The sequence below is a fragment of the Triticum aestivum genome, chromosome 5D (assembly GCF_018294505.1).
Source record: "Triticum aestivum cultivar Chinese Spring chromosome 5D, IWGSC CS RefSeq v2.1, whole genome shotgun sequence".
In the NCBI taxonomy this organism is placed as follows: domain Eukaryota; kingdom Viridiplantae; phylum Streptophyta; class Magnoliopsida; order Poales; family Poaceae; genus Triticum; species Triticum aestivum.
Window position 1 is genome coordinate 543,788,675 of NC_057808.1, and position 14,998 is coordinate 543,803,672.

The 14,998-nt window shown below is 51.8% G+C and overlaps 2 protein-coding genes and 1 non-coding gene across 4 annotated transcripts; 2 read left to right on the top strand and 1 right to left on the bottom strand.

The window, feature by feature from the left end:
- The first annotated feature begins 4,403 nt into the window (after window positions 1-4,403).
- LOC123123688 (G-type lectin S-receptor-like serine/threonine-protein kinase At1g34300) lies at window positions 4,404-7,567 on the top strand. The gene has a single exon (XM_044544259.1). It carries the CDS (start codon window positions 4,641-4,643, stop codon window positions 7,227-7,229), a length of 2,589 nt encoding a protein of 862 aa, XP_044400194.1. The 5' UTR covers window positions 4,404-4,640; the 3' UTR covers window positions 7,230-7,567.
- Window positions 7,568-8,071: 504 nt separating this feature from the next.
- On the top strand, window positions 8,072-8,143 carry TRNAQ-UUG (transfer RNA glutamine (anticodon UUG)). Its single transcript has one exon. It is a non-coding gene; the product is annotated as a tRNA-Gln (tRNA).
- A 510-nt stretch (window positions 8,144-8,653) lies between these two features.
- Window positions 8,654-14,027, bottom strand: LOC123123689 (uncharacterized). 2 transcript variants are annotated; one of them, XM_044544261.1, is made up of 10 exons: window positions 13,530-14,027; window positions 13,313-13,433; window positions 12,838-12,923; window positions 12,214-12,613; window positions 12,006-12,103; window positions 11,852-11,918; window positions 11,235-11,462; window positions 10,023-10,472; window positions 9,649-9,721; window positions 8,654-9,131 (listed from the first exon to the last, which is right to left on the bottom strand). In XM_044544261.1, the coding sequence occupies exons 1-10, from the start codon at window positions 13,919-13,921 to the stop codon at window positions 8,878-8,880; spliced, it is 2,169 nt and encodes a 722-aa protein (XP_044400196.1). In that variant the 5' UTR covers window positions 13,922-14,027; the 3' UTR covers window positions 8,654-8,877. The 2 variants fall into 2 exon arrangements, with proteins under 2 accessions (XP_044400196.1, XP_044400195.1); XM_044544260.1 differs by having other exon boundaries at window positions 12,006-12,106; window positions 13,530-14,023.
- Window positions 14,028-14,998: the final 971 nt, after the last annotated feature.

Consider the following 14,998-nt stretch of genomic DNA (forward strand, 5'->3'; position numbering starts at 1 on the left):
AAGTGGTGCTCCGGTCGCTGCCAAGTTAGAGTGGGACGTGGGACACGCACCGGCTCACGAGACTCGAGGCGCCATCGTCTCCCGTGCCCTAATCCTCCTCGTCGGAGTCTGAAACCTTCACGGTTCAGGTGCGCGTGAGATCTATGATGGATCCGTCCTCAGAGGAGCCGGTGACGTCCACTATGACGCGGGTGCGGCACCCGGACTGGCGCACCATACGGGGCGCCGGACAATGCGACTCCGCCTCGCCAACGTCGACCGCCGCGAGGGCGGCTGTCATCTCCCGCACCCCTGTCTCGCACGGCGGGCATGTCGCGCCATATTTGCGTCGAACGACGCCCATGCGTTCACCTCCGCCTCGGCACGCATAGGAAGCGGCTGCGCATCCACCACCGTGTTCGGACGCCGTACGAACTGCACCATCTCTGTTGAGGCAGCGGCGACACAGCTCGTGGAGGGGAGTGAAATGGCTAGGGTTTGGTTCGAGGAGCAGATGAGGACGAATATATGTGGGCTCGAGTGGGTCAGCCTGGGCCAGGTCTGATGTGGCAGACGCGCTCGATCATGCCCAGGCCACCCCATATTTGGACTAGATATGAGGGGTGTCGGTCAGCTCAGACGTTTGAGCTCGGTTTAAGGCGTCCGTCTGGATCGGATATTTTGACTTGTCAGTGACTGAACAGTCCGCCCGTCTGTAGATGCTCTAATTCCAAACATGGCCTTATTTGTTGTTGCTCCCACCTGAGTCTCATGTGCAAGACTTGGTCGTAATGACCCTACAGTGTAAGACTATGTTCAATACTATCACACGGATGTAAGTTGATGTTTGTGATCGTGACATACTGACATCGTTGTTATACGCGTAAGACCATGTTCTGCTCAGCTAGCCTGGATCCTCGCATAGATGTTTGCTACTGTATAAAAAATCGCATTCCTCAAAGTCAAGGTCAAGACAAATATTCAATACTTTTGACGCTGGTAGGTTATTTTGTTTTGCACTGTCACCGACAAATACTTTGTCTTCCTTCTTGTACGAGCGTGCACGCCCATGATCATCTAGTAATAAATTAACACAACGATAGTCAAACCAGAAGGTGAAAAAAATGGCAGTATTACCAAAAGATGTACATTTGGTTTATCATATAACCAACCAAAGATAATTATTAGTGGGCTGCTCGACCGTCCAGAAGCCGCCGCCCCTGTTGACCCCCCGACCGACGACCAGCGGCGCAGGTGCCACCAAGTCAAGCGTACGTGTCGATGGTGCAGTCGCCACCGGCTCATCAGGGCCCTCCGTGGGATCTTGGACGGTTGAGATCGCTTAGAACAGCTGACATCAGAGAGGTCTGTGGGTGGGCTTGGTCTTGAGCTCACCGGCCATGCTCGCTCACTCGTTTCGTCTCGTCCGGAGACACCCTTGACCATTCTGCCTTATTTGTTTTTGGTTGGTGCCAGTAGTTGATTAGCATAGGCCATAATTACTTACTCCAACTGACCACCGGTAGCATAAACAGCAGTTTATCCGTTTGCTCATTGGTTAGGCTGGAAATTTAAACGATTGGATGTCGACCAATGGAATAAAATAGCATCCATTTTAATTTGTGTTTTCGCTATTCTCAAACGACAGGGTACTACATTTCCTCAAAAATCCATACATTCATATGTTCATATTGTTATTCATATTTTTACTCCTTGTAGTTGATGCATAGAAGTTTTATTAGTGAAAAAAATTCATATGTTGACATTGTTATTCATATATTCATCTCCACTAATCATGATCCATATGATGTGTTGTGAGTAGTTCGTTACATTCTTGAGGGCATGGGATAAACCTTGTTGCTAGTAACATTGTGAAGCCAAATCAAGTTCAATGTTTTGATGTGTGTGTGCGCGCGTCTGCGTGTGGGTGCGTGTGTGTGTGCATGCGTGCATTGTGTGTGTGTGTGTGTGTGTGTGTGTGTGTGTGTGTGTGTGTGTGTGTGTGTGTGTGTGTGTTCATGGGGTCTAGACAACAGAAATCTCGGTGCTTTGAGTTGTCAATTGCCCCCAAAGTGTTCGTCTTCGGCGGTGTTCTTTGGGGCTCGGTGGCGGTGCCTTCTACGTCGTAGTGTCGCCATTTTCTACCCCCTATTGTCATGCATGCTCAATACTCTCCATGATGGCCGTTGTGTTGCGGTGAGCAACATGCTCTTGGTGTTATCTCGGTTGATCTTTGCTCTAAGACGGTGCAAGATGCATCCCTACTTGCTAATCAGTCCGGCTTTCTGCGGCGGAGCTCCCAATCAGGGTTCATGTTCCTCGACAACCTCTCGACTTGCATTGCTCTAGTATCATGTCGCCTCTAGCGGAGCCTGTGATCATGCCTATATTTCTCGTTGATTGTTTGTGTTCCTGTATCGTGTCATGGGGATCGGCATTCACGTGGGCGTTCTTGGCGGCTAGTAAATTCTTGATATTGTCATACCCTCGACAACACACCACATATGTTTGTGTCTCTCTTGGTGATGGTAATGATGTCTCTTGGCGAGGGTATGCCTTGTCACGGACATCCAAGTTCATCTTCTTTAGTTTTCTTTGACATTTGTATGGTTTTCGGCACTATTTCCCTCTTAAATAAGTCAAAGTGTTTAGGTTTTCGATCCGACTTTCCTTATAAAGTGGATCAACCGAAACTAAGATGGCGACAATATATTGGCTTTGCCTCTTTGGGTAATATATTCGAGTGAGAAAACTCCCCAGTCGTTTTTTAATAAAAAAAAAACCTCATCGTGTTTTCCACATGATAATGGTTCCATATTCTGTGTTCCAAACATGACCTTATTTGATTTTCCTCCCACCTGACTTCCATGTGTAAGACTTGGTCGTAATGACCCTACAGTGTAAGCCTATGTTCGCCACCATACGGATGCAAGTTGATGGCAGTGATCGTGACACACTAACATCGTTGTTGTACGCGTAAGACGATGTTCTGCTCAGCTAGCCTGGATCCTCACATAAAAATTTGCTAGTATAACAAAAAAAAAACTCATTCTGCAAAGTCAAGGTCAATACAAACATTCAATACTTTTGACGCTGGTGGGTTACTTTGTTTTGCATTGTCTTGTCTTCCTTCTTGTTCTTGGAACGAGCGTACACGCCCATGATCATCTAGTAACAAATTAACAGTTTTTTTTTTCTTTTTGGGCAACACAACAAATTAACAGTAACACAGTGCTAGTCAAACAAGATGGTGAAAAGAATGCCAGTATTAGCAAAACAAGTCCATTTGGTTTAAGCAACCGAACAAACATAAGTGGGCTGCTCGATCGTCCGGAAGCCGCCGCCCCTGTTGACCCTCCGACCGACGACCAGCGCTGCAGGTGCCACCAAGTCATGTCGATGGTCCAGTCGCCACCGTCTCATCAGGGCCCTCCGTGTGATCTTGGACGGCTGAGATCGCTTAGAGCAGCTGACATTTAAGAGGGCAGTGAGTGGGCTTGGTCTTGAGTTCACCGGCCATGCTCGCTCAATTTGTTTCGTCTGGTCCGGAGACACCTTGACCATTCTATACCTTTAGTTTTTGGTTGGTGCCAGCAGTTGATTAGCATAGGCCATAATTATGCTCAAACTAACCACCGGTAGCTTAAACAGCCGTTTGCTCATTGGTTAGGCTGGAAATTTGAATGATTGGATGTCATCCAATGGAAATATATGGTATATACGAGCATCCACTTTACTTTGTGTTTTCGCTATTCCCAAACGACAGGGCAATACATTTATTGTTTCAACCAAAAAATAAATAGAAAGGGGAGTACTATACTACTCTTGCCCTTCCATAATATAAGAGCGTTTTTGACACTAGTGTATTGTCAAGCTTTTATATTATAAAACGGAGAGAGGATTTCTTAGTCATCGCTAAGTAATGTCGTGTGACACTGAGGCCCTCGTCATCAACCGCCACATGCTAGTGCAAAAACCGTCCCAAGTTAAATGACAAGCATGATGCCGAGGTCTGTGCACCGGCGGTTCGTCGCCGGCAAGGGTGCGGCGCGGAAGGCAGTTCGTGAGGGGGGCTCGACGAAGAAGAACTGGCCGATTCCCCCCTCGCAAACAAATCATTTTGAATCAGAAGTGGATCACCTAAGTGAATTTATGATGCAACTTTTGATTTTGACTTCGTGAACTACAAAATACAAGTCCAAACAAGTGTGCATTTTACTCGGCTAAAATTCCCATCGGGAAGCACTGGTCTACAGAGTTGTTAATTACTAGTCCAGTTCAAAAAAAATACCAGTTTATTCGCAAATTTTTCTTAAAAAAATACTGTAGTCCACAACAAACATACGGGGTTTTTCGCGAAAAAAAAAACATACGGGAATGTGACCGAACAACTACAAGGACCGAGCACGGTCATTGAGCGTGCGTGTGCGTCACAGTCGCTCTCCTGCTCCGGCTAGTTCCTCCTCCCTTCCTCCCTCCCTCGCTCACGCTCATCCCCTCCCCTCCCCTGCTTCTCCCCCTCTTCCCAAGCCCCGATTCACAGCCGCAATTCACGCCATGAGAGGGGAAGCCGAGCTACATAGCCCCCGCTAGCTTCTCCGCTGCAGCTCCCGGCGCAAGAATCCGCGGTCATCTTCCACGCTCCCGTCCGTCCAAGAAAGATGCGGCCTCCGCGGGGGGATCTCGCCGTCCTCTGCTGCTGCTGCTTCCTCCTCCTCCCTTTCCTGTCCCATGGCAAGGACATGCCCCTGGGCTCCACCCTCACGCCGGGCGGCAACTCGGCCGCGTGGTCGTCGCCCAACTCCACCTTCTCCCTCGCCTTCGCGCCGTCCCCGACCGCGCCCTCGCTCTCCGTCGCCGCGGTCACCTACGCCGGCGGCATCTCCGTCTGGTCCGCGGGCGCCGGCGCGCCCGTCGACTCGGGGGGCTCGCTCCGCCTCACGTCCACCGGCGACCTGCAGCTGGTCAACGGCTCCGGCGCCGTGCTCTGGTCGTCCGGCACCGCCGGCCGGGGCGTCTCCGCGGCCGCCCTCCAGGAGAGCGGCAACCTCGTGCTCAAGAACTCCACGGGGGGCGCCCTGTGGCAGTCCTTCGACCACCCGACGGACACCGTGGTCATGTCCCAGAACTTCGCCTCCGGCATGAACCTCACCTCGGGCCCCTACGTCTTCGCCGTCGACCGGGCCACCGGCAACCTCACGCTCAAGTGGGCCACCGCCGGCTCCGCCACCGTCACCTACTTCAACAAGGGCTACAACTCCACCTTCACCGCCAACAAGACGCTCAGCTCCCCGACGCTCACGATGCAGACCAACGGCATCGTCTCCCTCACCGACGGCACGCTCAACGCCCCCGTCGTCGTCGCCTACAGCAGCAACTACGGCGAGAGCGGCGACATGCTGCGCTTCGTGCGCCTCGACTCGGACGGCAACTTCCGCGCCTACAGCGCCGGGCGCGGCAGCGGCACGGCGACGGAGCAGTGGTCCGCGGTGGCCGACCAGTGCGAGGTGTTCGGCTACTGCGGCAACATGGGCGTGTGCGGCTACAACGGCACGTCGCCGGTGTGCGGGTGCCCGTCGCTGAACTTCGAGCTCAACGACGCCAACAACCCCCGCAGCGGGTGCAAGCGCAAGGTGGAGCTCCAGAACTGCCCGGGCAACTCCACCATGCTCCAGCTCGACAACACGCAGTTCCTCACCTACCCGCCGGAGATCACCACCGAGCAGTTCTTCGTCGGCATCACCGCGTGCCGCCTCAACTGCCTGTCCGGCAGCTCCTGCGTCGCCTCCACCGCGCTCTCCGACGGCTCCGGCCTCTGCTTCCTCAAGGTGTCCAACTTCGTCAGCGCATACCAGTCGGCGTCGCTCCCCAGCACGTCCTTCGTCAAGGTCTGTTTCCCCGGCCAGGCCAACCCGCCCCTCAGCACCGGCGGCTCGTCCTCCTCGGGGTCCTCCGGCCTGCGCGGGTGGGTCGTGGCGCTGGTCGTCCTCGGCGTGGTGTCCGGGCTGGTCCTCGCCGAGTGGGCGCTGTGGTGGGCGTTCTGCCGGAACAGCCCGAAGTACGGGCCGGCGTCTGCGCAGTACGCGCTGCTGGAGTACGCGTCCGGCGCGCCGGTGCAGTTCTCGTACCGCGAGCTGCAGCGGTCGACCAAGGGGTTCAAGGAGAAGCTGGGCGCGGGCGGGTTCGGCGCCGTGTACCGCGGCGTGCTGGCGAACCGGACGGTGGTGGCGGTGAAGCAGCTGGAGGGGATCGAGCAGGGGGAGAAGCAGTTCCGGATGGAGGTGGCCACCATCAGCAGCACGCACCACCTCAACCTGGTCCGCCTCATCGGCTTCTGCTCCGAGGGCCGGCACCGCCTGCTCGTCTACGAGTTCATGAAGAACGGCTCGCTGGACTCCTTCCTCTTCGGCGCCGGCAGCAGCAGCGACAGCGGCAAGGCGATGTCGTGGGCGACGCGGTTCGCGGTGGCCGTGGGCACGGCGCGCGGCATCACGTACCTGCACGAGGAGTGCCGCGACACCATCGTGCACTGCGACATCAAGCCGGAGAACATCCTGCTCGACGAGCAGCACAACGCCAAGGTGTCCGACTTCGGCCTCGCCAAGCTCATCAACCCCAAGGACCACCGGCACCGGACGCTCACCAGCGTGCGCGGCACCAGGGGGTACCTCGCGCCGGAGTGGCTCGCCAACCTGCCCATCACCGTCAAGTCGGACGTGTACAGCTACGGCATGGTGCTGCTCGAGACGGTGAGCGGCCACCGCAACTTCGACATCTCGGAGGAGACGAACCGGAAGAAGTTCTCGGTGTGGGCGTACGAGGAGTACGAGAAGGGGAACCTCCTGCCCATCGTGGACCGGCGGCTGGCCGGGGAGGATGTGGACATGGCGCAGGTGGAGCGCGCGCTGCAGGTGAGCTTCTGGTGCATCCAGGAGCAGCCGTCGCAGCGGCCGAGCATGGGCAAGGTGGTGCAGATGCTGGAGGGGATCATGGAGCTGGAGCGGCCGCCGCCGCCCAAGTCGTCGGACAGCTTCATGACAGTGACGACGGCCACCACGGGCGGCGGGTCGGGCAGCGGCGTGAGCAGCAGCGTGGCGTCCACGTTCGCGTCGTCGGTGGCGGCGCCTCCGGCGCCCGTGCCGTCGCCGAACGTGGAGCAGGAGATGTCCGTGGGGCGGTCGGCCTCCGCCCGCACCCGCGAGATCGCGTCGCTCCCGCTGCGCTCGTCGGAGCCGTACATGACAATGTAACATTGCCGGCGTCAGTCTTCTCCGGCGCAGTGAAAACGATGGAAAATTCGTCCGTGCTCGGATCGAAGGGAAACCGCGCAGATCATCGAGCGAGTCAGTGAATTGGTAGGGTGGTCTAGCTCTAGGATCTGCTTGGTTTTGTTCTTGGTGGAGAGCATGGAGCTGCTCTGCCTTTTGAGATTTGGCATGGTTGAGAAGCATGCATGTATGTGCCAGATGAACCACAATTTGTAAGTAATAGAACTAGACCGAACGCTACTAATCGTAATTTGCACATGTACAAACAATTCAAATTTGAGGCAGAGTATTGTAGGATGAGGGGCGAAATTTGTGATGCATTTCGGATGCCGACCGCACTCTGCGCTGGTGCTTGCTTGATTCGTATGATGATTGTCATTAGTACTAGTGCCTTGGTGTTATGGCACTGGCAGTTTGGCACCTACCACTGGCACTGGGTGTGGCTGCATTGGACGGACGTGGGTGGGTGCAGGGTTCCGTTTTCAGCAGACTTGTCCATCAACTTGAACAAGTGTGCAAGTTGGTTGGTTGAATGGATGAATTGCCCCCGCAAAAAAAAAGGAAAAGAATGGATGAATTGCCAGCACACCAACCAGACGAGAATCCTGCATCATGTGTCACTCTTTGTCATCACTTGATGATTACGAGGACAAGCATGTGATGTGGCTGAGGTTCGTGTTTAATGCTTGGTTCCTGGAAACAGCTGCTCTGCGTACTGTCGCCGGTGGAGAGAGAGCCGGGGAGCTCAGATCCACTGCCGGCTTCTCGGCTTGATTGCTGGGGTTTAATTAATATAGGATAAGACAGAAATCTTGTCATCAGATGGTTTCGTAGTGTAGTGGTTAGCACTCCAGACTTTGAATCTGGCGACCTGGGTTCGAATCCCGGCGAGACCTCTTTTGTTTTTACATTTTTTAGTTTTTCCTTTGTAGTAATAACTAGTACGTACGTGGCACCTTATTAGCTCATTTTTCCTTGTTGCAAGACCATCAATTACGCTGTCATGTAAAAGAAAACATCGACTTGCTCGCACTTGCAGTCCATTCCATGTCGCCTGAGAAAACAGACACGCTCGCATCTTATCTTGTATCTATACTCCAGCTGGTTATACTACTATTTTATTAGTAGGAGTATATTATGTAGTGACAGAAACAAGAGCATCATCATCATCATCAGCCCAAGCCGTGCACAAGGCACATCACTGTCCCTGTCCCGGCTAATGGCCAAGAGGAAGAAGACGGAAAGGAAGATCTAGAGCACAGGCATTCTTCCATGTTTTTTCAACGCACGTGTGCTTGAAAAGGTCCGTCCATCCAACGACCACCCAGTGCAATGCAAGCACTGAAACAAAGTCCTCTCCCACCATATGCGCGCACTTCCCACTTATAATGATCCCCTTTTACCAATTCTACGCGACGAGGAAGCTGACAGTTGTACAGACTTCCCAAGCCCTACGTCAGGAAAACCCGGCAGAAACCTCCGGTTCTAGAGCTTTGACAGACGGGAGAAAAAGAAAACTCGATCGGCGTTCCATGCAGGAAAACCACGGCCAGTACCTCACCTTTTATTTTTCTGTTACACACTTGTTTTTACAGGTCGGATTAGTCAACTATGCGGGCGGCCCTGCAGTTCAGTACTCGACCCAGTTGATGTCCAGGTCCTTGAGCTTCAGGAGCCACTTCTGCGCGTCCAGGGGCACGCTCGCCTTGTCTGCTTTGCTGCTGCTCGGGTGCTTGGTTGCGTCGGCGGCGCTTGGCGATTCGGGCTGCAGCTCGCCGTCAGGGTCCGTTTGCTTCCGGGGCCGCCTTGGTTCAAGCGAGAGGAGCCGGGAGACCTCCTGTATCCCGCCCCATTTCTCCAGGGCGCGAGCAATGTCGTAGCGCCCTGCACAGGATAACAGAGTGTGGAGACCGTTAGGGAGGAAGACCGGCCATGGTGGACCGATAGAGAATTATAGACCACATGACTGGTGGCACTAGCATGTGATAGATAGAAACCCATGGCACGACGATGTTGCCGTCATCAATCTGACATATACGAAACCGTGAATGCGACCAGTAATGTCAACTAGTGCATCAATTTCTTGATCATGGACTCAAAAACGTCAGCAATAACGGCTGTAGTAGAAAACTACAGAAATTTGGTGCTAAAAGGTGAGGGGGGGGGGGGGGGGGGGGGGGTCCTAGGTATCTTAAGCAATACTCTTTGGCCATGGCTATTTGGAGTACTAACAGATAGTGCAGTGGCATGGCCCATGGCTACTTGACCGCATAGAACTAGGCCATAAAAAGGATACATTGACTAATTACACACCCAAATGGAGTACCGGCTGCAACCAACATTAGCAAGAAGAACGGTCAATCCCATATTTAACTTGGTCCAAGTACAAGTAATCAGGTACCTGCCCTCTCAAAAGATTTTCTACTTGGCATATAAGAAGGGTCCATCCCCCAGTTCTTCTGGAATCTCCTGATCTGCGGACAATGGCCATTCTCAGAGTTAAATTATGACCGTAAACTGAACAAGTAACAACTAAAATGCAAACATAATACAACAAGTACGGCACACGTAGAACGGAGCGCTTGCTACCATTTCCTTCACTAGCAATTCAAAGTTATTAAAAAGAAAAATCTAACCGGAAAAAATTTAGCTTCTTCAGTTCCAAGACATGATACAGCGTTGAAGCTAAGAAAATTATGATGCTAGCAGCCTTGTATGACAAGACTGGACGTCTACTACAAAGCAGAGGGATGAAAAAAAAAAGTATTTTCTCACCTCTTCTTCCAAGTTCTCCAGATTATCCCAATAACCTCTTGGTTTCCGATTTTTATAAGAAAGGGAAAGATTCATTAAGGTAGCAATCTTCCTGAACCCACCCATCCGTGTTATAGCCTTCTCGATATCAACTCTCCCATGTGTACGAAGATGTTTTCTCTTAGGCATGAAACCATTCTGACCATGTTTTGCAATAAAACTACCAAGTTCGGATTTCAGGACCTCGATGTCCTTTTGCAGGCCAGGAACTTTTGGTCTCTGCCTCGTGGAACTTGAAGAGCAATGTACAGATGCTTGCTCCGACTGTCGTCCTTCTGTGTAACACAAAGGAACAGTATCTGGATTGGTTGGCGCATCCGAGTGAATTGTGGAATTACCTCTCTCAGCTTCTGCCTTTTCAACATAATCACGGATTGCACATAAATTTGATGGAAGGTCTTCGTATATGACCTGAAAAGGATAAAATAAAATGTTTTAGTTTATTTTCCCCAAAGATGAGAACGACAACAGTGAGATAACCATGAAATGTTGTCATTTGCACAATGATGCCACACAAGTACATGACCTACAAATATTTGAGATCAGAACTGTTTTTATTAAATTCGCCATCGTGTTTGCATAGCGATGATACCTTGTAACAAGAATGTCTTCAAAACAAATTATTTGGATGCCTGAGATAGATGTTTGTAGCTAGCATAAAATTAGGATAAATAATCCCTAGGAGACAGACACTTCAGAGATAACTTCATACAGAATTATTGTTATCAAGGGAATGGAATACCAGTTATTATCCTTGGGGGAGATAAATGTCAGTTTGTAAAGATAGTGGATACAAGTTTATATTGGTTCAGAGTATACAGAGTCATTCAGTTCATCATTTGTCAGGAACAAGCCTGTGACTGTAACTGGTGTCAGAAATAAAATGAATGGGTAAAAGGATAAAAAGTAAAATCTGTCACATGAGCATGGTTGGTACATTCAACAAGATGATACATCCGCACAAAGGTTGCTTTCTTAATAGTAACACCACAGGCTTCCGTCAGTCCTAGTGTAGTTCTTTCCCAAATAAATGATTTAGAAGGTCGAGGGCACACACAACCATTTTTTATTTCAACTTTTCTACTTCACAACAATAGGGCCTTTTTTGGATTAAGTGCAAAATGCCACATGCATAAGATGCACATATTGTTCCTAGAACAAAGTTGTGAATACCTCTTCAAGGATGGACTCTGAGAGAAAGGTATCTTTATGCATCTTAGTCTCGACCATATACTTCAGCAGTGTGTGCTGATCTCCAAGCTGTCCGAGGCGCCATTTTCCTTTAAATGAGTAGAAATCCCCCTCAACTTGCTCAAAGCTGATCTCACGTTCATGTTTCTCACGAAGATCCATTACAACACGGGCATGAAGAACCATATAAAGTAGGCCTTTGCAGCCCTCCTGGAAAAATAATCTGAGATGTTACAAAACTTGCAAAGCTCGCAAAACAATAAAATTGAACAAAATTATGTCGAGAAGGATCTTCTGGGACAGGGGGCATTGATCTTTTTTTTTCCCACTAGTAGGAGACAGGTGTGATCCCTTCTGTACAGTATTCTGGGATAATATGTGCAATAAAACATGAACTCTTAAGCACCAGAAAGTTTCAGAAATCTTTTCAGTAAAAGCCAAAGAAAGAAACTACAAAAGATGAGCTAGCTAACGACCAGAAAGTGAATTGTGGACTGACAATTCTGTGAAAAATCCATGCAATGCTCCAACCCCAAACTTAAAAGCTATTTACAACCAACCAACCAGAATATCATGTAAAACATTAACAGAACTCCTACCTGTAATATTCGAACCTTGTTATTATCACGAAGAAGAATCCGACTGATTGCCAGGTTTGGTATAATCCTACAAGATAGCTATATTAGGTCATAGCTGTGTATTGGAAGTAGATTATGTGAACTCCAAATACCGCATAAAGATAAAACTACTTACTCGGGTAACTTTTCATATGCTGTTAGTGCATTCCATACTTCTCGAACTGGTGCTTTCACAGTGATACTAGCAACAACACACCTGTGAGCCCCTTCACGCTCCTTCACCCAAAGCATTCCACAAGAGAAGATAATTTTCTTAGTGCGCTTTCCGTGAAATTTAAGAATCGAAGAATAATTATTTGATGGGTATAAGCTTAGTCAGTTACCAAGAGGCCATCAAATCGTCGAAGATGGATCTCATCTACCACACAAGGCCTATCAAGCCTGCAGACACTTCCATATACACCCCATTTCCCATTCAACTCAGGAGGGGGTGAAGCAAGCACACCACCAAAACCGGAAGAGGCAGGCGCTTCTTTGAACTTACTAGAAGATATGACATCATTCTCGACTGTTGCACTACGCAAGTTAAGTGGCTTGGACTCTGCACCGGTAAATTTTGTAGGTCCAAATTTATGGTTTTCTAAATACATTTTTTCAGATCTGAAAGCCAAGGCTGTAAGATTCACAGGAAGATCCGACCTTATAATCCTCTCAAGAAATATTGCTGGAAAATTGAATCGTGGTATCACATTAACTTCATACAGCAAAATCGCACTAGCGGACCTGTTAAAAACCAAACAGGGGTCATATGAGATTTATGAGCGGAATTCTTTTTCTGATGTTCAAAAGCCTAAAGCGATGAATAATCTAAGGATCCCTGAAATCAAAATATTTCTATACCAGGCCTTAAGCGGTAGCAAAGTAAGCCACTGTGGATTTAAAAGGCTGGATGCTCACTTAAGGCATATGTTACAAACAAGGCATAAAAATGACTGAAAGATGCCCACCTTGGACCAGCCCTGACAGACCATTTCCCTTCGAATTTCTTAAAGTCGCCATCGACCATGGAGAAGTGGAGTTCTCGTCCATCAACCTGCGCAGTAATTTTTACTGAACAATTTATAGTAAATAAGGCTATATAGCTCGACATAGGTAGAGAACGAGGGAGACCATTAATCCTCTTTGAATCTGCTACCCACAACCTAACAAGAAGAAACAACACATGCAGAGACGCCAACAGTAATATGCATGCAGTAGTCATGACTTAATCAACCGATCATTTACAGATGCCACCAATACATTCAGTAAGTAAGAGCACACCGCCAACATTTCAGTGGCATCTCATTTTGCCCCACGATTTTGCAACCAATGAGAAAAATGTACTAGTAAGCAGTAAAAACTGAACTATTATCAAGTTCAATGCAATTGAACTGAATAACAATTACTAGCAGGAGATTATGGTGAAGAGAAGACGGCACGTACGGCATCCGGGACCTCCCGGAGATCGAGCACGACACGCGCCTCGATGTGCCAGTAGAGCGCTTGCTGCAGCCCCCTCTGCTCCAGCCATATCCTGCCCTCGTGCGGGCATGGGATCCTCCCACTGCACGAAATTTCCCCCAAATCAGAACCCTTCAACGGTGCTCCCATGGTGAAGAAGGGACCGAGACGGGCCGGTGGACGAGAAGGAAACGCGTACCTGTGCACGAGGTTGGGGACGAAGTCGGCGAGGCGCTCGTAGTCGGTGATGATGCGCCAGACGGTGTCGACGTCGGCGGCCACCGCCACGGACGCGAACACCCGCCGCTCGCGCCACGACACCACGTCCACGTCGCACTGCACGCTGGGCCCCGCGCGCCTGGTGCCGCCCCTGCCGGCGCCACCGCGGCACTGCTGCTGCTCCCGGTGGTGCTGCTGGTCGTCGGCGCCCCAGTGGTCGCCCGTGGCAGCAGCCCCGGCGGCGACAGCGCGGCCACCGGAAGAAGAGCGGTGCCGCGAGAGCGCTGTGGCCCCTCGAGGGCTCGCGCCGGGGCTCGGGGTCCGCGGGAGGAATGCGGCGGCGGCTGGGGCCGGGGAGACGAGGGCCCGCATGGCTCCCGCGAGCGGCGACGGCGGTGTGGACTGTCCGAGAAGAGGAGTGGAGGTGGAGCGGCCCGGGAAGGAGGGGACGAGAGCTCACCCAGTTCGAGTGGATGCGGACTGGGGAGGGGGGCCTCCAGCCACTGACGTCCGGGCCCAGCGCGTCGGCTCGGACGACGGCGACGTTGAGATTGTTTCTGCCGCGGCCAGGGGCGACGCGTGGCGGGAAGGAGAGGTGGCGGCAGGCCCACCTGATGTGCCGTGGGCCCACCCGATGTGGGGCCGGCTAGTCAGCCTGCGACGCGTGCGCGGTCAGCGCCCGCGCGTCCCATGGGGGAATATCCACCTGCCCGGCGCTGGAGCCCATTGATCTTAACCACTTCCCTTGATTCTAGACCAACTTAGATCACAGTTCACAGTCCTCATTCTCGCCGCCGCCGCCTCCTCCTAGCGCCGCCGCCTCACGCGTCCGATGCCGATCTCCCACTCCCGCTCCCAGCCTCTCCTCGCCCACCACCACCACGACAACGCCGGCGACCTCCTCTCCTGCGCGCAGGGCAGCAGCAGCGACGGCTCCTTCCCCAACAACAACAACAACAATGGCCTGCTGCGGACGCGCTCCCACGAAGACGTGCGTGTCGGCCGCACGCAGTGCGCCGGCAGCGACGAAGCCGAGGTCTGCTTCGAGGGGCGTCGCCGCGCCGGCGATCTCGGCTACGTGAGCTTCGAGGACATGGTCCTCTTCGAGGCGTTCCGGGAGGGCAATGTCCGCTCGTCGGAGGCGGGGGCCGTCACGACGGCGTCGCGGATGTACACGCGCGTCGCCCATCGCCGCTATCGCCGGCGGTCCCCGGGGCCGCTCGGGACACGCCGCGGCGGCGCCATGCATAGGTTCGTGAAGAAGTTCGTCTGCCCTTGCTTGGCCTTCGTGGCCAGAGCCTTCGGCTGCATGCCAGGCGTGCCCGCGCATTGATCTGTAAACTAGAGATAGTCTTTGTTTGATCATGCAATGAGTAGATTGTTCTTAGATCGACTAATAATTCTCTGAATTTAGTTAGCGACGCAGTTAGTTGTAGATTCTCGTGGGAT

Excerpts from the sequence above, each read along its gene's own strand:
- LOC123123688 (XM_044544259.1), top strand. The coding sequence starts at position 4,641 with ATGCGGCCTCCGCGGGGGGATCTCGCCGTCCTCTGCTGCTGCTGCTTC.
- LOC123123689 (XM_044544260.1), bottom strand. The coding sequence starts at position 13,921 with ATGCGGGCCCTCGTCTCCCCGGCCCCAGCCGCCGCCGCATTCCTCCCG. Across the intron at positions 13,434-13,529 it reads GTCCCCAACCTCGTGCACAG|TGGGAGGATCCCATGCCCGC; the intron begins GTACGCGTTTCC and ends AATTTCGTGCAG. Across the intron at positions 12,107-12,213 it reads GACGATTTGATGGCCTCTTG|GAGCGTGAAGGGGCTCACAG; the intron begins GTAACTGACTAA and ends CTTTGGGTGAAG.